The following is a 24,477-nucleotide window of genomic DNA, read 5'->3' as shown; positions in this document are numbered from 1 at the left end:
TACAGTGTTATTTACTACATTCCTTCTGCCACAGCTCCAAAACTTAATTAACTGCAACTTTCTACCCTGTGACCAGCATCTCCCTCAGTAACCACTGGCCTATTTGAAATTTTGGGGTTTTTTTTTGTGGTGGGACTGGGGTTTGAACTCAGGGCTTTGTGCTCTGGTTTTCTTGGAATTTGGATCTTGCTGTATCCCCGGCTGGCCTCAAATTGCAATCCTCCAGATCTCAGCCTCCCAAGTAGCTAAGATTACAGTTGGAGGCACAGGTACTAGGTTACTTGAAGCTTTTATAAAATTTTACTTTTCCTCTGTGCTTTGACAAAGGTAGAAGTACTATGTATTCATGTATGAAAATGGAACAATGAAACTTCTAAGAAGGAGGTGGGAGGATAAAGGAGAAGGGTGGAGGGTGTGAATCTAAGTAAGATACATTGTAAGTACTTTTGTAAATGTCACAATGTACCTGGGTACACCTATGATCCCCTAATAAAAACAAAAAAGAAACACCAGGAAAAATTAAATGAGATTAACAAAAAGTAATTATTTTTCTTTTTTCTTACTTATTTGTCTTTTCTGCTAAAAAGCTTTCTGTTTTCTTTCTGATGGATAAAAATTCTGGGTTTGTGTTAAAGTTGAACTTCAAGCTTCTAGAGTTAGAAGCCGTTTGATTCTGTAAGAACAGCTCCTCTAGCCCCCAAAGGGCATTGGCTCCATCTTAAGGATTTCAATGTGATTTTTAAGCTATAGACATTCCATCTTAGCACTTCCCGGGGAAAGACGACAGTGATGACAGAATATTCCAGCCACAGACAACCATTAGGTCACTCCTTCTAAAATCTCAATCATGGGCTTAGTAAATAAAATTTACCATGAGGTGTGAGAAAGCGTTTCCTGCCTGGCACAGAGAACATATGCTACAAGTTTTCTAAATGTTGCCACCAGCTTCTACAATCCTGTGCAAGTGATGGCTTTTGCACCCCAAGCAACTGTCATGGAAACCTACTTTGGCTACCTGCCTGACTCAAGAAAAACTCCGCCAAAGGCCTCAAGAAGGAGGCTAGAAAGAGGCCTCGACAAAGAGACTCATCATCCCACCAGAGCTGGTCCAAAGCTTTGCCTGGCAATGAGCACCATTGCCTGAAACTCTGTGGAACGCACGCTTGACCGCAGACACCAACCAGGGTACAGAAGATGCACTGGCACTGGGCGATGGTCGTCATCTGCTCCACTGGGTACTCCCCAAGGCACAGCTTGCAGGACACCAGCGGGTCGAGGGCCAGGTCCCAGGTGGGCCGGTACCTTGCTGTTGTCATCGCAGAGCAGTCTGAAATGAGAGACGCACACAGTCAGGACTGGGATCCCATCTCCTGGCTGCTATGTGGGTAGGGTCGGGGTCTTACAGAGAATACAGATGGGTCCTCTGAGGAGGCTTAGCCAGGGGGACTCGGGTCCCTCTGTGGTTCTTTTACCATCTGTTAGTAACTTTCATGTCGACCCTCAAAATAGGAAAGGACCCCCACCCCCATTCCTCCCTCTATATCCCTCCAATGTACACTCAGCAAGAAAACCTCCTCTCAACCAAGCACCCAGCTCAGAGGGCAAGGGCTCAGCTACTATGGAAGAGAAGCCTTTGGGAGAACAGTCACAGCTGGGGTTTGACTGATCTCCAGTGTGTGCTGTGAAAACATACCAGAAGATCAGTCAGCAAAGCCCTTGTCTATGGCCCCCTGGGCTCTCACAAGGATGTACCCTCCCCACTGGCTGCCAACAGCCTCCCTCAGGGTCAGCAAGAAGCTCTCTGCTTTTATTTATTTGGTGGGGGGCAGGTACATGGCCTCTAGGAAGCACTCTACCAATTGAGCCCTGACCCTCACTCTTTTTGCTTTCTATTTTTCAGATAGGATTTCACATTTCTGCCCCAGACTATGATCTTCCTACCTCTGCCTCCCATGTAGCTGGGATTATGGGCATGACATACCATGCTCAGCTTGTGTTCTGAGATAAGGTCTCACTAACGTTTTTTGCCTGGGCTAGCCTTGAACCTTGATACTCCTTTCTCTACCTACACTACTCCCCCCTACCCCTAGTCTGCTTCTTGAGCCAGCAGATTTTCTAGAAGGTCAGATGCCAGGAAGGCAAGGGTCTCTGAAAGACAGGTTTACTTATGGAGGTCAAGAGGGTACAGTGGATGCTGGAGCAATAACATGGTCCTTCACTATTCACCCAGAACTTTCTCTAACCACATCCCAACACTACCATCGTTGGTGTCCCCTGATCCCGTGTTTTCCTATTGCATAGCAGTCACACTGCACTTCCACTACTTGCTAAAATGTCTTCCTCCTTAAGTAGGCAGCAAGTAAGTTTTCCCTTCCCAGGGGGGAGAGGGGGAGCCAGGAAAGGGGGTATCTCCAGCTGTCACTAAGCCCCTGCCCATTGGGCCGCTAAGTGATTGCCTGTTGACTGCACGAACAAATCCTTTTATCTGGAGATGTTAGTGCTCGTGTTGAGCCCCTGGGCTTGACGTAAGCCTCACGCATTTATTTTGTACCTGAAATCAGTAAGGATACATTTCCTTATTCCAGGAGCCCCGGCTGTTCATGCTTCCCAAACTTGAGTTTGAGTAAGATTAAGTTAAAATTCCAGATGAAATCTCTGGCCATCTGAACACTCACTACTTTGCTATTCAAATCTTGGGATCCAAACAGTACAGGTAGTGTGGTGTCACCTTTCCTTATCTACCCCCCGAGTACCCGCAGCCCCTGCTAGCTTGTGAGACCGAAAAGAGAGGCTATGTCTTGTGTAGCCTTGGATTTAGAACATTTTAAACATAGTGACAAGGACATACACAAGAAGGAAAGGGAAAGTGAAACAAAACACCCATAACAGAACAGACACATGGCTCCAGGACCCTGGAAAGACCCAAGAGGGATGAGGGAGTTCCCCACACTCATTTCAGAAACATAGTTTGTCAAATAAAAAGTTCACCCCTCGTACAAGGCAGGGTGTGATTATGTGCAAAGTCAGGGCTAAAGACACTTGGTAACAAGAGAGTGCCTGGGTAGAATCCTCAGGAAAGCAGGGCTTGGCAGGAAGAAGAAGCGTGAGTTTTGGGGGACGTCACATTTCACACAGTGGGAAAGAAAATGTCCTACCATCTCTCATCAGACACAGGGTACAGAGCACCATGGTAAGGGTGGAAGGAACTCTGCTTTGTGATCAGACAAATTTATTTCCAAACTACTTCTTCCCATAACCAGCTCCAACAGCCTCAACCACCACCAGGGTTGGTTTGTACTGCACACCGGGTTCCCAAGACAACTCATAGAGGGGTTATGAGATTAACAGAGCTCCTACAGAGGCCCTGCCTCACTAGTAAATGGTCAATATAAACCCTGCCTCCCTTCCCTGTAGTGTCTCATCCAGCTGAAGTTGTTCCAGGGGCCACCAGCTCTGAAACTAGGTGTGACTCTCACCATCATCTGGCAAGCTACTTCTAAGGTCAGACATCTTAAAAAAAACTTGACACTCCTTTCTCAAGTTCTGTCACTGGGTGTCACTGGACATATACTCAGGACAAAGTACCTGCTGAGTTCTATGTAAAAATGGTACCTGTGTCTCAAAAGTAAGGAGCACCCTGACTCGAAAACTCACATAGCAGATATGACACGGTGACCCATGACAGGAGCAAGCGGCCAGAAGCATCATGACCAGGTGAGACCTGGCCAGCAGAGAGTGAGGGGAAATGACAGAGGGGCAGGGGAATAAGGCCAGGCAACGGACTTTCAGGGCAGGGACAGCAGCTACAAGGATGGCCTGACCTTTTCCAGGGCAGCTATCGCCCATGAGTGACGTCACCTGAGGGAAGTATGTTTTCCACTGTTACAAGGATCCTGTGACAAAAACTCAAGTGATTTCGGGGTGGAGCCTTCCAGATAATTTCAGCAAGCATGCTCCCATGACTAGGACATCAGAGGATTCTTGGGTCTCAGCTCTCTGGGGCACAGGGGGCACTAGACCAGTTCTCACGTCCCCCCGCCGCGGTCTTATTCACTTAAACCACTTCTCTGCAGCCTCATTATGTTGCTTATTAATAATATTAGTTTAATGCTCACGAGGGCTATCTGCATCCTGAGTTTGTGGACCATGATTTTTTTTAATTGTGCTCTGCAGTTTCTTCCCAGTTTTAATTCCTAATGATTCTTTCCCAAGTTAAAGTCCACTGTACAAAACAAGACTTTGCTTAAGAATGTTTGCTAGCCCTACCCTAAGCACTGAGGCTGGGGCAGGCTTCAGACGTCACTCCAGGCTGGAAATGTCTCCAGGGTCAAAAGCTTCTCTGGCATGGATGGCAGGGAACAATGTCAAATAAACACTAGCTCTAGACTCTTTAGGACATGGTGGCAGTCATCATAGGGGAAAGGAATCCAGCCAACCTGTGTTCAAATTCTTGTTCTGCCACGTAGGGATGGGGTTTAGGGGGAATTACTTAACCTCTTAGCTTTTTCCCTCCAAACCTATACACATGCGAACTTGTAGAAAGTAAGTGACAGTGTAGTTAATGTTCCTGAGCAGATCTCTGGCTTGGAAAGTGAAGCTCTTTATCACACCAGCTTAAAAAATCTGAAAATTAACCCATATGAACTAAATGGAAATGTTGTACCATAGAGAAACAACAGGATAAAATTAGCTTTTTAGGGGCTTCAAGCCAATGGCTGAGACCTTGGAAAGAAGCAAATACCAAAGCCCTAAAAAACCTCAGCTTTGAAGCCCCATGAACTTGACTCTCGGCTCAGTAGTGTGGCCGGAGACAGGATATTGGCCTAAAAGGTATTGCAGAGTGGCAGAACCCTAGAGGGGAGTAGGTTGTACAAAAGGTCCTCAGGTCCCCTCATGCCACCCTACCACAAGTCCTGGCCCAGGCAAACTCATGGGAACAGTTTCCTACCACATGAATCTCCCATAGCCTCTGTCCCAGGCCACTGTCCCTAACTTTGGAGTCTAGCTCCTCTTCCAGTTTATAGCCTCTGAAAGTGACCCTTGGCCACTAGGGTCAAGACTGTCTGGCTTCCTTTCTTCCTGGACCATGATTTCCACTTGACCCCCCAGACAATATGGCTTTCCACTGCCCTGGGCACAAGTCAGCCCTCGGCCTCACCTCTGCTCCTGCTGCAGCCCCAAAAGCTACACCTGAAGCAGGTCAAATTCGATTTCTGATGCTACATCTTCATTCTTTCCCCATTAGAGTAAGTAGTTTCTGTGCTATGCTCAAAGCCATGCTTCACATGGTGACAGTAAGACATAAAACAAGTACATATTGTGTAAACCCATCATGGACCTTCCCCCCCCCACAGGATGACATTCATAGGATTTTGCAAACATGGAACAGCTGCAAACTTGTAATAGGAATTTGCTAAGAGAATCACAATGCACAATGCAAGAAAAAACACTCTTTATGTTTTCCTAATGTGAATGTCAAGTCATCGGAAACAACGAACTATTTTAGGCACATCTGCTCAATTACAAGTATTATTCAATTTAAGTAATTCGGAATGTTTACAATGCAAGTTACTTATGAAACAGGGCCAAGGTTATAGAGAGGGCTGTGCATGGTGGTGGGAAAGATATGGATACAAGTCAAGAAAAAGCTGGAAGAGACAACGCCCCCCAGAAAGACATTCAGCATGATACAGTCAGGGTGGCCTTCTCTCAGAACCGTCCCGTCTCTAGGCTTCAGTGCTGTGGCCCTCCCACCCTTAAGGCCTTCAAAACGATGCTGGTCCCCTTCTCCTATTGGCCTCAGTTGCTTTTAAGGTATCTGCTTTAGTTTCTCTGCGTTAAGGGCAACAAATGCTAGCTAGTTTTTTAGGTGTCTCACCTATCCTCACCCCTCCCTTGTGTGCTCTCGCTTTTATCATGTGCTCAAAGTCCAATCCCCTTGTTGTGTTTGCCCTTGATCTAATGTCCACATATGAGGGAGAACATATGATTTTTGGTCTTTTGGGCCAGGCTAACCTCACTCAGAATGATGTTCTCCAATTCCATCCATTTACCAGCAAATGATAACATTTTGTTCTTCTTCATGGCTGCATAAAATTCCATTGTATATAGATACCACAACTAGAGAAAAGGTGAGATCAAAAAGAATTAACCTAGAAGGTAACACACACGCACAGGAAATTAATGTGAGTCAACTCCCTGTATAGCTATCCTTATCTCAACTAGCAAAAACCCTTGTTCCTTCCTATTATTGCTTATACTCTCTCTTCAACAAAATTAGAGATAAGGGCAAAATAGTTTCTTCAGGGTATCGAGGGGGTGGGGGGGAGAAGGAGGGGGGTGGAGTGGGTGATAAGGGAGGGGGTGGGGGCAGGGGGGAGAAATGACCCAAGCATTGTATACGCATATGAATAATAAAAAAATAAATTAATTAAAAAAACAATGCTGGGGTGGGGAAGCAGTTGCCAGCCTGTTGTTATCCACTTCTTCCTGTCTCAACTTCCTCCAGGAAGTCCCTACTCTCCTGAAGATGGCCAAGTTAGATCCATGTTTCTTCCCATCTAGCCTCCTTTCTCTTTGTTCACCAATTCTCCAGACCATCGCAGATCCCCCCTGTGCAGCACCTGTCCCTACTGCTCTGTGAAGTCTGCCCTGATTTCTTTGAGCCCTCCACTAACTCCCCTTTCTCTATGTCTCTGCTGCATGTGGCCTACTGGGGCTTTTCTTGCTCCTCAGAACAGCAGTAGCCACATCACCCGAGAACTTGCTAGTTTTCTATTTCCTGGGCCTAACCCAGAACTATGAAATCAGAAACTCAGTGGAGCACTCCAAGCTGTAATTTTGCAAGCCTCTCAGGGGACACTGACTCACCACACAGCCTGAGAACCACTCGTCTGGTTTGGTCCACTAGATACCACTTCCGCTCATGTTCACCTGGCTCCAAAGTCCACCTGGACTCAAGCTCACCCAATGTCCAGCTCCTCCACAGCAGAACCGAGCAGCCTGGGTCGGCCAGGTGCTCAGCTGGACTCTGCATCTTGGCTTCCGTTTACTCTTTATCACAACTCTTTCTGGTTTAGGTGTGGCTTACAAAGTCTGTGATGTGTGATAGTTTCTCTACCCAAGTTGAAAATACATTATGCAAGGTAAAGTGTTGTGCTCAATCCTTCTGGACAGTGCTCCATAATAATAATAATTCTATAGAAAGAGATATTCATTAAGAGGTTGCTTAAGGTGCATCAGACACTGAACTAATCATGTTCAGATATTATCCATTTATCTGCACCATGGCTCTGAGAATTCTCTGTGGAGCTGGGGCGAGGCTGGAATGATCCACGTGGTAATGGAATAGAACTGGAGCTATATGAACTCATGCTTCCCTTAATACTCATGCAGATGGAAACACAGGGAATATTTGCTGGTGTGTATACTCACTGCTAAGTACAAACGCATGTACTTCCTGTTCCATCAGAGGAGGGCATGGAAGCAAGGACACCATTCGCAAGAAACATACCTAGGGTGCACACATCTTGCTTTTAATAGAGTGCCTTATGTGACAGACATGGTGTGACAGGTATGGTGGCATCACTATCATTCCAGCACTGGGGAGGCTGAAGCAGGAGGATCCTAATTTGAGGCCAGCCTGGGTTACACAGTGAGACCCTGTCTCAAAAAACAAAGTGCCCCAATTTAAGGAGCGAGGGTGGGCACTGGACAAATGGCTGGTCGTAACAATAGGACAAGAAATACCCCAGATGAGCTTGCAATACCTTGAAGTGCTGCAAGGAAGTTCTCACATAGGCAGCCTCCTACACTGCCAGAGAAATGCAGAGCAACATGGCAACCCCGGGAGAGTTCCCAATGGCTGAAGCAGAATAACTATGAACAAGCTGCAAAGCACTCTGAATGGTAGCCTAGAATACAAAACTAATGTCAGTGGGACCATAAATAATTGGCTGAATGAGTAAATATCTGAGGGAGAAGAAGACATCTCAGGCAGAAAAGTTCCACATGGTTTTGACTGCTACCCCCCCCCTTGGGGGGTGAAGGACAGCTCTCCACTCTGACGTGGGCTGTACACAGTGGATGCCTGCCAAGAAGCACAGGGTACACAGGGTGACAGTGACATCACAATGCAGAAGTCTAGCCAACACTGCCTTGGTCAAGTGACCACAGTCCATGTCACAGTGACCAGGCATGGAGACAGCATACACTTTTGATAGGACCTCATGAAAATGATACTTTGCCTTGGCTGTCTTCCTTTCCAAACCCACAACCTTAGTATAATCATGAGACAAACACCAAATGAATCCTAGGTCAATAATAGTCTACAAAATATCTGTCAAATGTGCCTCAAAACTGGTCTTAGGGAGCCAGGGAAGTCTGAGAAACTCAAGATCTTGAGGGCAGAAAAAAGGCATGAGGGTAAAAATGAGGATGACTGAATAAAGTGATGGTTTTATTTATTCATGAATAATTATCAATATTGGCTCAGTGAGAGGGACAAATGCACTCTAGCAATTCAAGATATTAGCAGAGGACACTGGGTGTCTATACATGGGAGCTCTAATCTATCTGCATCATTTTTTCCCTCTAATCCAAGCTTATCAATCTATACCTAATCTGCCCTAAAAGAAAGAGTTTATTAACAACAACAACAATAATAACAACAACAACAAAAAAACCTAAGTCAATCATGGTGGCATGTGCCACCCAGCATTTGGGAGGCTGAGGCAGGAGGATCTCAACTTCGAGGCCAGCCTGGACTACACAATCAGATTCTGTCTCAAAACAATAAGGACAAAATCTATTATTTTAAACCCAATAAGCCCACTGAAATGCAGATTCAACACAGTTAACATTTTAAGCAACTGTCTTCCCCCAAATAGTAATGTTAAGACCAACACTAAAAATCTTTTTTTTTTTCATTTTTCTTTTATTATTCATATGTGCATACAAGGCTTGGTTCATTTCTCCCCCCTGCCCCCACCCCCTCCCTTACCACCCACTCCACCCCCTCCCGCTCCCCCCCCCAATACCCAGCAGAAACTATTTTGCCCTTATTTCTAATTTTGTTGAAGAGAGAGTATAAGCAATAATAGGAAGGAACAAGGGGTTTTGCTGGTTGAGATAAGGATAGCTATACAGGGCATTGACTCACATTGATTTCCTGTGCGTGGGTGTTACCTTCTAGGTTAATTCTTTTCGATCTCACCTTTTCTCTAGTTCCTGGTCCCCTTTTCCTATTGGCCTCAGTTGCTTTAAGGTATCTGCTTTAGTTTCTCTGCATTAAGGGCAACAAATGCTAGCTAGTTTTTTAGGTGTCTTACCTATCCTCACCCCTCCCTTGTGTGCTAAAGCTTTTATCATGTGCTCATAGTCCAATCCCCTTGTTGTGTTTGCCCTTGATCTAATGTCCACATATGAGGGAGAACATACGATTTTTGGTCTTTTGAGCCAGGCTAACCTCACTCAGAATGATGTTCTCCAATTCCATCCATTTACCAGCGAATGATAACATTTCGTTCTTCTTCATGGCTGCATAAAATTCCATTGTGTATAGATACCACATTTTCTTAATCCATTCGTCAGTAGTGGGGCATCTTGGCTGTTTCCATAACTTGGCTATTGTGAATAGTGCTGCAATAAACATGGATGTGCAGGTGCCTCTGGAGTAACAGTCTTTTGGGTATATCCCCAAGAGTGGTATTGCTGGATCAAATGGTAGATCGATGTCCATCTTTTTAAGTAGCCTCCAAATTTTTTTCCAGAGTGGTTGTACTAGTCTACATTCCCACCAACACTAAAAATCTGATTAAACTAGATTAAATATAGCTGAACAGGTCTCTTTATTTATTTTTAACCATTGAAGCCCATAGGGGTTCTTATGCTAATGAATAATGAAAACTCAATCTGAGAAGGGTGCACAACAGGGCTCAAATGGACCATAAAACACCTTAATAATAAAGACAGCTTTTCATTAAGCTTCTGCAAGACAGAACGAAAGCAGAGCTCTGTCATCTGACTCTAAGAGATGTCCCTAAACTCAGGTGTTACAGGAGAGCAGGGAGAAACAGACACAATGAACAAGAGACCAATGGACCAGAGGAGGAACCCACCTGCCTGGGCTGCCATTTTGCTCAGAGCCAGCTGGTGACAGATTCACTGAAGGAACAGCCACCCTCATGGAATTGACTTCATACCTTCAATATATACCTGCCCAGGTGAGCGATCTGGTCAGTCATGATGAGGATCCCAAGGTAAAGGACAGCATCCATGACTACATGCTGAAATGCACAGGATAGCTGAATGGAATGTCTACTTACATGGAACCATGGCTTCTCACAGACAGAGCTCTGTCCACACACAGCTCAAGCTTTCCCTCCGTCCTATCCTAACAATTCTGGAGTATGCACTTCCCACTGAAGGGCCACAGAAAGAAAGGCCTACCTACAGGACTCCCAGGGCTCCTATCACTGCACAGGATGTGACTAATGCACAGGACTGAAATTCTGCTGGAAATTCCTTTGGTAAAGCATTCAACATCTGCAGAGCTGCACACCAGCTCTGGGAGCTGCCTGTGATGGTCAATCTTGACGGTCCACTTGTTAAGATTGAGAAACGCATAGTTGAGTAAAGCACACCTGAGAGTGTGTCTGTGAGCGCATTTCCAGAGATGACGAGACCATGGGGACTCTGACCTAATCAATGGTTTACTCCATCGACAGATTCAAAATTGGAAGAGACATCTGGGAGGTGGTAGAACTGTGGAAAAGTAGGGTCAAATCAGAGGAAATGGGTCACTGGAGATGTGCATTTGAAGGGTGTATCTTGGTGCTCTCTCTCTCTCTCTCTCTCCTCTCCAGTCACTGTGAGGTAAATAGCTCTGCTCCCCACATTCTCACCCATGGGCGACCCCTTAGGCCCAAAGCAATGCAGCTAGCCTACCATACATTGAAACCTCTGAAACTGTGAGCCAAAATAAATCCTTCCTCCTTTTAAATTGCTTCTGTCAAGCTTTCATCTCAGTGTCAGAAAGTCTGCCCAACTCACTGCCTCTCTTGTAGGGTGCTTGGCCCAGGAAACAATTGCCATTCATAGCAGCAAGCTCATGCTTTCCTTCCCAGGACCAAGTCAGTTGAAGCCACCCCTTCCAGCGCATTGAGAAAACACTCTGCTCACAAGCCCAAAATGTCTCAGAGGCTTCAACAGGATGGTCTGCTTCCCACGGAGGCCACTGACATAACCGTGCTCTCTGACCCCTATCCAGGAATGAAATGCAGAGGAAGACATAAAGGACCTATTATTTCAGCTCAATTCATGTGCCCTAGTAAACATCATGCGTCAGTGCTTTAAAAATCATACATCAAGACATTAAATTCTAATGTTGAAAGGGATCTTTGGATCACTCAACCTTTCAGGGAGACCTTCCTTAATCTAAGACATACCAACCCACGTCAACACTGCTTCTTCCTCTCTGTCAATGAAACACCTGTCTTAATGTATAAAGAGAAGTCAGCGGAATGCATGAGCAGCTAGGGCAACCTGGGGGAGCAGGAGCCATGGGTCCCTGCTCTGCAGGGATCTGATTTTATCACATTCGGTTACACAAAGACCCATTTGTGGGGTGAAGAGGCTGGTTTCTACAGTCATCTGCAGTTTTTTTGGTTCCTTCAGTCAGTGTTTGTGAGTGTGTTGTGGACCAGGCCAGTAGCCAACTCAGCATAGGGTACAATGGCTGTTTCCTTCAAGGCACCAAACAGAATCCTTGCTGCCAGGGCAACAAGCCTGGGAAATTTCCGGATTGGGAGCTCGTCAATCCCTGGAGTTAAGGGAGCAGAATGTAATGAAGGCAGTGGAGTGGAAAGGAGGAAGTCAGTGGGGGACAATCAGTGGATAGGATTCTCTGAAACAGATTTAAAAAACCTAAGTGGAAAAAAAACCTAGGTTGTAACTAACTTAGCTTTGAGGATGGCTGAGCCTGCAACCCTGAAGCTTTCACTGTACCATAATGGACTACTGACCTCATTTGCAACTGGGGACACTGGCTTAAGGAGCTGCTTCGGGATTCCTGGAAATCTCAATTTCTCTAAGCCTGTGAAACCCTCAGGCCTCCAGTCCACCTGAAGTCACGGGACTTAGCTTGTCTGTGAAAGGGGAATGGATCTCAAAGTGAGACACACTTCCTAATGTTCCAACCCCACGAACAAAGACCAGGATCGGAGGGATGTGCCCTGCCATTCTTATCCTTACTTTTACATGTCTTCTATCCTCTACTTATTCACTGTCAAGTATTGAGGAAACTGGATTAGGTTTCTAGAAAGTTCTAAGCACTGTTGTAAACACTGGATTACAACAACCAACAGGATCAGGTAGCCATCCACAGAGCACAGTCTAACAATATTCACAGCACCTGCCTTTAAAGAGTTCACCGTAAGAGGAATGGGAGGAAATTAAAGGAACAGAATGACAGTCCTCTGTTCAAAGCAACTTTGGATGGTCAAGTGGAATCCCCCTTTCTTTCCTTAACGTTAGGTTGCAGATTTACTTACCTGACACACTTACAACAGAAATGAGGTAAAACTTGAGGGCTCCTAATACAAAGTGGATTTCCTATCACACCAAGTCTAAGTTTCTCATACCAAGTTTATTTTGCCGCTATCTTTGCTTTCTAACAAGCTAGCGGGGAGCAAAGGAGAGAATGGCAGGCACTGAAAACTGGGAAAACTAGGCAGAGTCAACACTGTGGACTAAGAGTAGCCAATCAATGTTTGCAATGCTACAGACAGAACTCCCACACTGAGGGGTTTGACAAAACAAAGAGGGGGACCTTGTCCTGTTTACAAGAGTCCCAGGCTATAGGGGGCCTGATTTTGGAGAGTCCCAACAAATTAGGTTATGGTCACTAGCCCCAAAAAGTTAAATGGAAAAGCAATGGTGAGAAAGCAGGAAAGAAATGTAATACAGCCATAGAAGAAAGACAAGAGCACGGAGTATCTCCACCCTGTCTTTGGGATTTTCATATGAGCTTCAGGTTTAAATAGAAGACAAACTGGGGTGGGTACAATAGGTTTTCATATTTAAGCAGTCTTGGTGGAACTGGTCTGGTTGATCATTATCTCAGTTTGGATCACACAGAGTCATCATGCCAAGAAAACTGTAGTTGTTGGGGAAAGAATCTTCATTTGGTGTCAAGGAAATCATCCTCGATCAGGTGACATCGCCATTTGCTCTGCAGGACGTTTATCTATCAGCCCTGTGATCCTAGAAGGGGAGCTATTTGATTCCATGAGCTGGTGACTCCTAATCAGGGTGGTGGTGGAGGCAGTCACATTACGGGGTGACCTGATTGCAGGGCTCTGCTCTTCCTAGAAGGTGTAGGGCGATGACTTGAGACTTCTAGGCCTCACTCCAGGGGTATGGAACAGGACGCAGTATGAGCTGTCAGTTGGCCATCTGGTAAAATTACCTTAGTTACTCTTGTCTTGGCATCTTCAGTCTTTAGGAGGGAGGATTACCAGCTTTAGATGGAACACTCCTTAAAAGAGCAACAGGCCTATGTGCAGAGCTGAGCAAGAACCTGACCCCAAGTTTAAGGGAAAGGAGACAGATACAAAATGAAGGCAGAGACGTTGGGTTTAGTTATCCATCAATCATGTGTAGGACCCAAGAGTCAGTGCTTTTAGCAAAAACACCCTCTAAGTACTTGTTAGAATCCCACCTCAGTTTCCAGTGTCACTTGATTCCAGGACCAAACTAAGTCCCAGAGGTAGGGAACATTCATGACTCACATGACCACAGAACATATGCATGTTCTCTTATTCTTATTTTTCCAATGTCTACCAATGTTGTTAAGACAAATTAAACATTTCACAACAAAGAAATAATTAAAGGCACAAAGAAATAATTAAACATTTGAGAACAGAGATGTTTTCATGATTTGAACATCACACAAGGCACAGAGGTATTGAAAACATCACATGGCCCCCTAAATATGCACAATATTTGTGCCAAATAAAAATATTAACTAAAACATGAATTAAGCGAAAAATACTACTGAATTCACAAATGCGAAAGGCAGATACTCCTTTCTAATCATTCTAAAGCAGTATCTCTGCCCAGGCCTGACTCCAGTTAGTAGTAAGACTGACAGACAACGGAAGATACAGATATTCTGCCCTCTAGAAACCTACATTCTATTGGGGAGACAGAAAATGAATCAATAGGACAAACTGGAAAAATACACAGCTTATCACTTGGCAATGTGAGCTCAGCAGAAACATTTTAGGGGGAGAAGGGGTTAGGTAGTAACTGTGCAGGGGGTGCCAGGTGCTCTGGGGGTGAAGGCAGAGCATCGCAATCCAGGGTTGTTTCTGCTGGGAGGTGATAAGGACAATCCAGAGACTGGGGAGCTGTCCCCCGAGGTACAGTGACAAATAGAGCTGACAGCAAGTTGATACAGCCTAGATACACTTCAAATGAAGAGATGCTGGGATGTGCTGGGAAGGTGGAGAGGGTGTGGGAGAAAGGCAGGAGTCAAGGGTACCCCTGAGGCTGTTGCCCTGCAAAAGCAAGAGGAAGGTCCTAGTGGCCATCCCTGGGAGATGTGGGTGGGGTGCAGAGTCACCACCACTGACCCACAGGACTTGGGGTGTGTCTATGTTCCTCTCCTTTCCAGTAATGGAGACACACCATTACCACACCAGGCAGGCGCCAGGCTGGACAGGACCCTCAGGACGCTTACAGCAGAGTTTGGCAACAAGAGGCTGGGCTGAGTTTACTGTTGTTGTTTGTTTGTTTGTACAGCCCACATGCTAAGAATTTTTTGAAAATATTTTTAAAGATTACAAAACAAACAAGCAAAATAAAGAAATTGAGGTCATTGGAGCCTAAAATATTTACCCCTCTGGCCCTTTACAGAACGGTCTGCTGACTCCCACAAGCCCCTGCTTGTTGAGTCTGACCTCTGTAGTGTTGTGCATACAGCCCTCCGGAAGATCACAGAGGAGGCTCACAAACATCAGGAAATTCCAGCCAGAAATTCTCCAGGACACTAGATGAGAGGTCAAGACCAAGAAAAGGAAGTCAGACACCTGCATCCTGAAGACTTCCCTTAATAGCTGCATAACAATAAGCAGCCCTCTGGAATCTTCTGTTGCTAGAAAGAAAAACAACTGGAGATTTGAGCTCCTCTCTCCTTCCATACAGCAATTTAGGGTGGCCCAAGGCTTGACAGTGACTGTGAGCTCTGCCACCAACTGTGTCCAGACAGCTGTACATATCTGACAATCTTGCATTTCCCCATCTTAGCACCCAAGCTTGGAGCTCCACAGGCCCCTAGGGGATTGTTCTAAAAAGAGGGTGGCCCACAGACATGTGCAGAGCTTCCAGGAGACTTCCTGTAGAAAAGAAATCTGGAGCCTTCAAATCCCCCTTCTGCTATTTGGAGCCTGCCAAGCAGCTTACACTGGAGACAGAAATGCAAACACTCAGGCCACCTGGGAACCTGGGCTGTTGGTCTCAGGTCTGTAGAGCTGGAAGCAATACTGTATGACATACAACAGCACGAGCAAACCCCACTGAAGAGCACCCCTAGTTTTGCCAACCTGGACAGGGCAGCATCTTGGTGACAACTCTCTTTCCTGTGCCATCTCCAAACCCTCCTCTCCACTTCCGCACATGGCCTCAGCTGACAATTAATCCCTAAGAATTAAAACTTGCTGCACCATGCTGGGCAGAAATGATCACATTGAATTTCACAGGGCCTCAACGCTGTCCCAGTGGAAGAAAGAGTCGAGAACTAGTTTTCATTTTAGAAAACAAGCACAAGCCTAAAGAATCCCAGTGTCACTGCAGCACTGTATTGGCCATGATAATAATGTCACCAATCTACATTGTTCAAAGCACAATCCCCTCAAGGAAGTCAGCTGTTCAAAAAAAAAATTTTTTTTCAAAAAAAAAAAAAAATGCTGTGCTTTGTTCTTTCCATTGCTGCTGAGTTAACTAGGTTGGACAAAACAGTAGACTCCCCTGGTGGTTCCTCTCTCCAACAGCCATGGAGCCAAGGCTCTCTGTCACTAAAAAACAGAGGAGGCTCCCTTTCATAGAGCAGGTGTGCCTTGCCCTGAGTTCCTCCATCCTGTACAGAGCAGGGGTTTGTCCTGAGTTGTTGTATACGGGGGTATAAATGTCAAGGTGGAATGACTCTGCACCTTGCCTGTACACGTAGAAAACCACTAGATGTTGGAGGTAACCAGACACACCCTAGCTTGTCAGACTTATCATAAGATGCAGCTTAAAAATAAGCACTACACATTGAACCCACAGAACACATCAGACTGATTAAATCAGAACAGATACACGTCAGGGTGTAACATGGCACACTGACCTGTCACTGTCATGATCATGTTAGTGTACTTCTCACAATGTCTGCGAAGGAGATCACCAGAAGACAAACTCCCAACTATTTCTAGACTCAGCTCAGTACAATCCTTACTGCCAACTGCATGATCAACTGTGACGATGTCTGAACCCCTAGTCTCAACATTTCTGTGATCAGTCTGTTAACCTAATAGCTGACTACCCGTATTGACTCTTTGCATTGCCTCTCTAAATCCTATAGGCTCTTTACCCTTTTTGGTTTTAATATGATCTATATACAACTGTGTGATGGGAGATGTATGATTTGAGTGCTTATTAGCAATTAAGATTGGAACAGAACTACAAACTTAAATTGCCATGGTCAAAACTCCAAGTGAAACAAGGAGAATTTGGTGAAGCAAAGCTGATGAAACTGATATAGCTGACAAATCTATTGAAATTCAATAAAATGTGACATTGCCTAAAGATACAACATTATGACCCGTATTATTGGTACATGACAAGCATGTACCCATTTTCTGATCAATAATGCTTTATAGCATCTTGCCATACACTTACTATATACCGCAGTGTTTTCTAACATCCATGTTCCATTTATATTTTACAAGTTATTATCAACAGTAGGGAGACATTAAGTCAACTCCTTGTCTTTATTTAATAGGTTAAGACCTGAGGTTTAAGAGTAGTTCAAGTGGTACAGCGCCTGCCTAGCAAGTTGTGAGGCCCTCCTGAGTTCAAACACCAGTACCACCAAAAGATGAAAAGAAAGTATCAGGTTGGGGTGTCCCTTAAGTGTAGAGCACCTGCCTGCCTAGCAAGCACAATGCCCTGAGTTCAAACCCTAGTACTGCAAAAAATAAAGAACAAAAGCAAGAATGAAACATAATAATTTGTCCAACAATCTCCCAAGATAACAGCGGTACAGACAGTATCTGAAACCAAGTGGTCCTTTTATACTTACACTCTACCAAGTGCAAGCAAGTTTATCCATTGCTGTGGGGTATCCTAGGTACTTTCACAGACAGTAACTCCTATGCCCCACACAAAGGTGCAACTGCTAATCTGGCTGTTAAATCTGTAGAAATACTGAAAAGGTTGCCCACTGAGGAAGCAAGTCCATTTCTTTTACTTTATCACACCTAAGAAGAATATATTTTTCATCATGGAATCCTTTAGGTATTAACTAAGGCCTTTGGTTTAAAGATGTCAGTGATAGACCACTCAGTTGACCAAGATGTAGGAAAAAAAATCCAGAGCACAATGATCCTGACCATACTCACACAGAAATCCTCTGCTTTCACTCATAGCCAATGCTAGTGAATGTCTGACATAATACCTGGAGGGGAAAAAAGTCTGCTATCCAATTTTTAGTATCCTCATCTCTTGGTGAAGAAGGTTGGGACTTCAGTGTGTCCTTGCATGGGAATGAAGACCATAGGTTGAGGGTCAACCCAACCCACCATTGCTCCATCCTATTCATTCAGAAGAGACATTTATTTCCAAAGTCCCAGAGTCACCATCCCTACTGTAGAACCCAATTTCCAACCTTCACTCAAGAAACACCTATGGCTGCTCCAATCCCTCAACATTTTGGCCCTGGCTGGAGAGATCCAAGGTGCAGACAAGATCACAAGACAGAGAGATCTCAACAGCAGTCCAACAGGCATGTTTGCAGCAATACTACAAGCCTCTTTGTGTCCTTCTTTCTCCCAGTAGCCCCCACTTTCCATATTTTAGAGGATGACACTGGAAGACCCCACAGACAGAAAAACCACAAAACTTACTCAGAATGAGTTCCGACATGGCAATAAATCCCCCCACAAGTTTAGAAAAGGGAGATTTCACAAAGACATTAGGAAAATCCCAGACCAACAGCGCCAGGAGTCAGACTACACTGCCAGCTCAGGAGTTTCCTGAGCAGGAAGCTTTGTGCAGAGCCCAACCTCAAGGGAATTGAATGTAATCAGGTAAACTGATGCAATTTTTCCTGAAGGGAAATAGAAACGAACTTCCAATTATTCCCAAGAAAACCCCAGTGACAACTTGGGAACAGTTTCCAAGGCAAGAGGCATTCCTACAGGGAATACCCATAACAACACAAGTCTAGAAAGCACTTATTTCCAGCCCCATTTCAAGCTTGGGTTCTTACACCTAGAACCACAGCAAGGCATCCTTGTGCTTGGAGGCACCAGTCTGGGGAGAGGACACAGTTGTCGACACGGTAATGGGTCTAATGGGATCAGGTACCTGCAAGAGCACACAGCATCTTGATCACTTGAGAATCATTAATAGAGTCACAGCATCAAAAATAGCAAGCCCACTATATCCAACCAATGTCTTCTCACTCATGGGCTACCACAGGCCACCACAGGCCTCTGCCACATGAAGGTCAGCCCTATGCATCCTGACATTCCAGAAAGAAGTAGATACTTGTCCCCAGGGCCATGGAAGACCACAAGTCTCCCTTCCCCCCCCCAGCCTCTTGACCCCTGTGTGAAAATAAGGAGCATGAGGCTGGGATGCCCTCTCAGAGGACCACAGGTAACCACAGACCTGCAATGACACAGTTCCATCAGTCTCTCCGGGTCCCTGGGCGCTCCAGTGCCTCCTGAGTGGACACAGTAAATGCGAACTCTTCACCCGCTGCCAGTCAATACCTTCCCACTCTGCTCACTGTCCACTGCTGAGCTACTTCTTATGCTTACTACCGGTTTCTCTTTCTAGCCTTAGGCTGCAGGAGGGCCTTGGTTTTTACTTGCTTTATTCACTACTGTAGTTCAAGAGCTTACACACCAGCAAGAGCACAAAGTATGTGCTTCATAAAAACCAGTCAATAAAACTTACTTCACACTCTAGGACTCACCACCTGGGAGGAAGCCCCAGCTGCAGCATTAAAAGTCACCATGAGGTAACAGAGAGCAGCTATGGCTGGATAATAGCCACAATTTGGTACAATGCATTACACATGGGAAGGAAATATTTACTGAGGGAATGACTTGATAATGCTGGCCGTGAGGTTTGATTTTCTCTACAGAGAAATAAAAGCACTCATTAAACATGGAATATTGAAGTTCAATGTTGATAAAGGCCCAATAAACATATGATGTTCAAATTTTCAACAGAACCATGCACAGCCACCTGCGCTTTGGTGCGGTAACCTTGAGTGGAGAGGAGCCAGCTTTCCCTTCCTGAGAACAGGCAGCCTGGCTCCCAGCCCAGCTGGTCTTTGGCCAGCTCTGCAAGCTCCTTTGCTCATGTGCACAATGACAGGGCTCCTTTTCCTCCTAAAGCACCAGCGGGACCTTTTTAAAACTGTAATAACTTGGCTCCTGTCTTGGAGAAACAAACATAGCTAATGGTAATACACAAGAAAATGCCAGTTTTGAGAGGCAACGTTCAATACTGATCAAAGAGTGTTAAAACATTTAAATGCTTTGATCAAGTAATCCCATTTCTGGGAATTCATCCACAGAATAAAAAGTAAGGGGCACGAAAATGCTCAGCACAGCATTTCCTGTAATATTAGAAGGCTGGAAGTGCATGCATATAGTATGTTAAGAGAGGTATCAGACAAGTAAAAGAAAAAAATGGAGAAGTGTATGTCAGTGAATACCATCTTACAGTATTAGTGCTTTTAGGACATGGTCTTAGTAGGTGAAGAGTAAGCAGAAAAACCATACAGGAAAATACTCACACAAATAAAATCATCATTTGATTAAAATGAGGGGAGATTGTTTTTCTTCTTCTTCCTGCGGTATTTCTTTATAACTACAACCTTCAAAAACTGCAAAACCAAGCGAAGTCAAAATAAATAAAAATTTTTTAAATTGCAAAGTTGATCAAAAGACAAAAAAGTTCATCTCTTTAGTAGATAAAAGCAAGCAAAACAGCAACAATTTAGTAAAAGATGATCAAAGAACAAGATACAGTTCACAGGAAAAGAAAAACAAACGACCCTTAAATCTCTATGCTCAAAAGAAGTGAAATGCAAATGTGCTTCATCAAGACACCATTTGCAATGGGGAAAAACCCCAACTGCATGGCAAAGCATTCTGTAGGTCAACACCAAAGGCGTAAATTACTGGGTGAAGTACAAAAGGCTATGACGGATGACATGGGCAATGTGTCAATATTTACCCAAATTTTACCTATTTACTCATTGACCTATTAATCCCACTTCTAGGCATTTGACCTAGATATGAAATCAGTCATTGGGGTATTGTTTACAATACTAAGACCATAAACAACCCCAAAAAAGGACTGGTGGAACAAAGCATGGAATGTTCACACCATGGAACTCTATACCAGTTTAGAGAGTGGAAGAGCCTGCGAACATTCGGTGGAAAGACCCCCACTATTTTATGGAAAAAGAGCAAAGTGTACAAACATGCTAAATCTTGGGTATACGGGGTATACCTGTGCTTATTCGTACTTACAGGAATAAACACTGTGAATACACAAGATCCTAACCATCTTCCTAAAGTGAGAAGAATGGCACTGTGCAGAAAGTGGGCAGGTGCCCATGTCAGCAGGACTGTCAATATATGCGTTTAAGTAAGTTTATCTGTGCACTTTATGGATATTTAAAAATTACTACGATTTTATTAAAATAAATATAAGTGCCATTATAATAATTTAGAATAAATAGATGGATTCTATCTTCTCTTCTGGCCTTAATTCAACTAAGGAGTTATCAGTCTACTCATTCTATACTTCTACCTGTCTATGTGAAGTATTTCATTATTGTAGAAGTCAAAAGGAAAGTTTTGGATGGTACAAGTTTTCTTCTCTGTGCTCAGAGTTCCAAAAATGTCAGCATATATCCGTTATCCTACATGTCTCTTCCTAATTGAAAATCTGAAATTGATTTTATTGTCAAAAGGAGCAATACCCTTGACTCATCACCTGTCAGACAAGTGCCAGTGAGCTCAGAATGAGACTTCCATAGTGTCAGCCTTTGAAAAAGGTTTTATTTTTACCATAAGGAAAAAAGGACAACATTAACTCAAATAAGAACTAAGAAATAAGGCTGCTGCAGTGGCTCAAGCCTGTAATCGTAGCTACTCAGGAGGTGATCAGAAGCAAGAATCCTGTGAGAAGGGAGCCCTTCCCCCTCTCGGTTCCATTTCTGGAAAACCTCGGTGTTCCCTGAAATTCATTTTCCCACCAAAAACCAAATCCCCAAATCAAATAGGTTAGTGCTCTGAGATCAAAGCAACATTCATGCTCTTTAATCATTGAGTCTTCCAGCAAGTTCTTGGCATCCCTTCACTTTGCACATGCAAGACAGAAGTCTACAGAAGTGTCTTAATTTAGCTTCCCTGAAAAGTAGGGCCCAAGACAATGTTTCCTGGTCAAGTGATTTATTTGGGGAATGAGTTTCCTGGTAAACTGTTATAGACATGAGGCTGCAAGGCAGGCAAAGAAAGGCAGCCAATGAAGGATCCATCACAGTGACCAATGTGGGTAATGGATGCTAATCACACAATAAACTTGGAAGCTACTGTCACATCCTGCCTCACAATCTGTCACCCATGGAACGAGGGCTGCTCCAGGACCAGGTCGGAGCTAGTGCTGGTCATCATGCTTCCATCCAACCAAAGGGACAGTCCTTGGGCTCTTCAGACAAATTCCAGTGCCCACAGCAGGACCAGGAGGCACGGAGGGGAAGCGTATGGCAGCAAGGCACCAGAATCAGCCACAGGAAGTCCTAACAGACCTCAGCTTCTGTCTTCACACTTGTCCTCCTTCTCCTGTACTGTGGATACCACAGAGCACCTGGGCAGATGACACTGGAGCCACATCTCTCCACACAGGAGGAGTGACATGCTTCTTATAACATTCTCAAGCTTGATTTGTGATAATCTGTGAGCTGAACTAAACTGTTATTGGAGAAAGAATGACCTAAATACACAGTGATGGTTAAAAGTGATTATGACACATGTGAATTGCTCAGAACCTCAGTTCAGGGAGTGACAGATGAGGAGAAAATGAAGAAGCAAAGGACTGCTGGGAGAGTCACTAGATGGGACAACGTGGCTGGACATGGGGAAGACCGTGTGCAGGAAGCAGGGTGAGACAGAGGTGTCTGCAGAATGCCCAGTGTGGATGGCTGAACGCTCTCCTGACATTAGCCACAGATGTACAAAAGCCAAGAAAGCAGGGACATGGGACAAGAAGTCTCTGCAGGATAGAAGTCCAGGTATTGCAAGGTCTGGAGGGCATCCAGGTGGAAGTGCCTGGGAAGTACAAGCAGAGTCCTGGCCACGGGGAGCCAGGTGCTGTCCCCACCTGGACACAGAAGCTCACGCACCTGCCATACCACCCACTTCCAGTCCACCTTGTGCAGCATATAGCACAGTGATATCCTGTGAAACAAAGTTGAGAGGCCACTGCAAAACGGCCTCAGCATCACGAATTCTCTCACACCGCTATTCACTGTACTCAAAATTGCGAGGGCGGAGGTTGCCATGGAAAGGAGTTGAGCTCCTGTCACCAGCCACCCGAGGAGCCGCTTTTTATAGCGGCTGCTTTGGACATTCCAGCGACAGACGTTCCTCCACTGGCAATTTAGCCTACTCCCCAAACAAACCTCAGGGTGCCACCTGCCCAGGTTCTGGGAGGACACAGCCATGGTGCCAGCTACTGACTGGTTAGTCTTTGTGTGGGTACTGTTGGTTGCTTCCACCTCCTACCCTACATTTGAAGAATCACTCCAATATAAAAAATTCTAGGGGGTGGGGGCAGGGGGGAGATATGAACCAAGCCTTGTATTCACATATGAATAATAAAAGAAAAATGAAAAAAAAATTCTAAAGGTTTTCTGGCCAATATTGTTGTGATTATACTCCCACAGCCTTTTTTTTTTTTTTTTTTTTTTGGTGATATTGAGGTTTTGAACTCAAAGCTTCGAGCTTACTAGACAGGTGCTCCTCCATTTGAGCCATTTTGGCCATTTGTGCAATGATGATTTTTGAGATGGGGGTCTCACTTTTACTTGGGCTGCACCACAAGCATCCTACTTACACTTTCCATCATACCCAAGGTAGGTACACATCACCACGCCCAGCGTTTTCCATTGAGATGAGGTCTTGAGAACTTTTTTGGCCTACCTAGCCTAGAAGCACAATCCTCCCAATCTTAACCTTCTGTGAAACTGGGATTACAGGTGTGTGCCACTGCACCCAGCCCCAGCTACTAGTTGAGATAGTGTCTTGCAATCATTTCACCCTGGCTGGTCTTGAACCATAATCCTCCCAATCTGAGCCTCCCAAAGTAGCTAGGATTAAGGTATGAGTCACCAGCACCTGGCTCTTTCTTTCTTTAAATGATACTAAACTTTTAACTCTCTCAATACTAAAATGTGCATTCTGTTTAAAAACTGGAAGCTTAATAAATGAGAACCCCAATAAACATATAGAAGCAACTTTTCTGTCTGTTCACCAAATACAAATAACAGTCTGGTAGATAAAAGAGATACTCTTTCAGTATTATAATTAATGACTCAAAAACAATAAATGCTCCGCTTAGTTTACTTTTTACAAGGAAAGGCTAGCAGAACAACTTCAGAGATGAAACCCTAAAGATATAGTCCTATGCCATTTTCCAGAATTCCACACCACTGACCTGTCAACTCCACACTTGCAATTAAGTTATTTACACCCATGAAATTTATGTGTACTTGAACATTACCTCATGCCCAAGTCATGAAATACTCTCCCTCTTCTAACACACAGTCTCCAAAACTCTGTAAAGACCCTGAATGTACGGTGCCTAAAACTGGGTGACTGAGTGCCTGTCCCAGCCACTACCCTGAGTTTCTCTGCTCTAGCAAGTGTGGTGGAAGTCACACTTGGGGCCTTGCATAGGTAGTGCTGAGTACCTGCCTCCTATAACAGCCCCAGCATACTCTCCATGAATCAAGGCTGCGTCCTCTTTTCCCTAGACGCCCGGGGCAGCCATGCCCTATCCCAGCTCACCACATACACAGTTGTTTTACAGTTCCTGCAGGATCTTCAAAAGACCTGCCAATGAAAGTGGGGGCAACTCTGGACACTCACCGAGCACAACTTTCCATACACAATTCCAAGGAAAGTA

General features: G+C 44.7%; 1 protein-coding gene across 6 annotated transcripts in view; it reads right to left on the bottom strand.

The window, feature by feature from the left end:
• Rnf144a (ring finger protein 144A) overlaps window positions 1–24,477 on the bottom strand; it is a 114,712-nt gene that overhangs the window by 47,258 nt on the left and 42,977 nt on the right. For 5 of the 6 annotated variants that reach the window (XM_074049104.1, XM_074049102.1, XM_074049100.1 and 2 more), the window contains one exon: window positions 1,182–1,327. In XM_074049104.1, coding sequence (XP_073905205.1) covers window positions 1,182–1,316 — 135 coding nt within the window. In that variant the 5' untranslated portion in view covers window positions 1,317–1,327. Of the gene's footprint in view, window positions 1–1,181; window positions 1,328–6,870; window positions 7,107–24,477 lie in introns of those variants that run through there. The other variant, XM_074049099.1, reaches the window with a different exon arrangement.

This window comes from Castor canadensis, chromosome 12 (assembly GCF_047511655.1).
Source record: "Castor canadensis chromosome 12, mCasCan1.hap1v2, whole genome shotgun sequence".
In the NCBI taxonomy this organism is placed as follows: domain Eukaryota; kingdom Metazoa; phylum Chordata; class Mammalia; order Rodentia; family Castoridae; genus Castor; species Castor canadensis.
The sequence above is the reverse complement of the archived record's forward strand: the minus strand, read 5'-3'. Positions and strand labels throughout refer to the sequence as shown.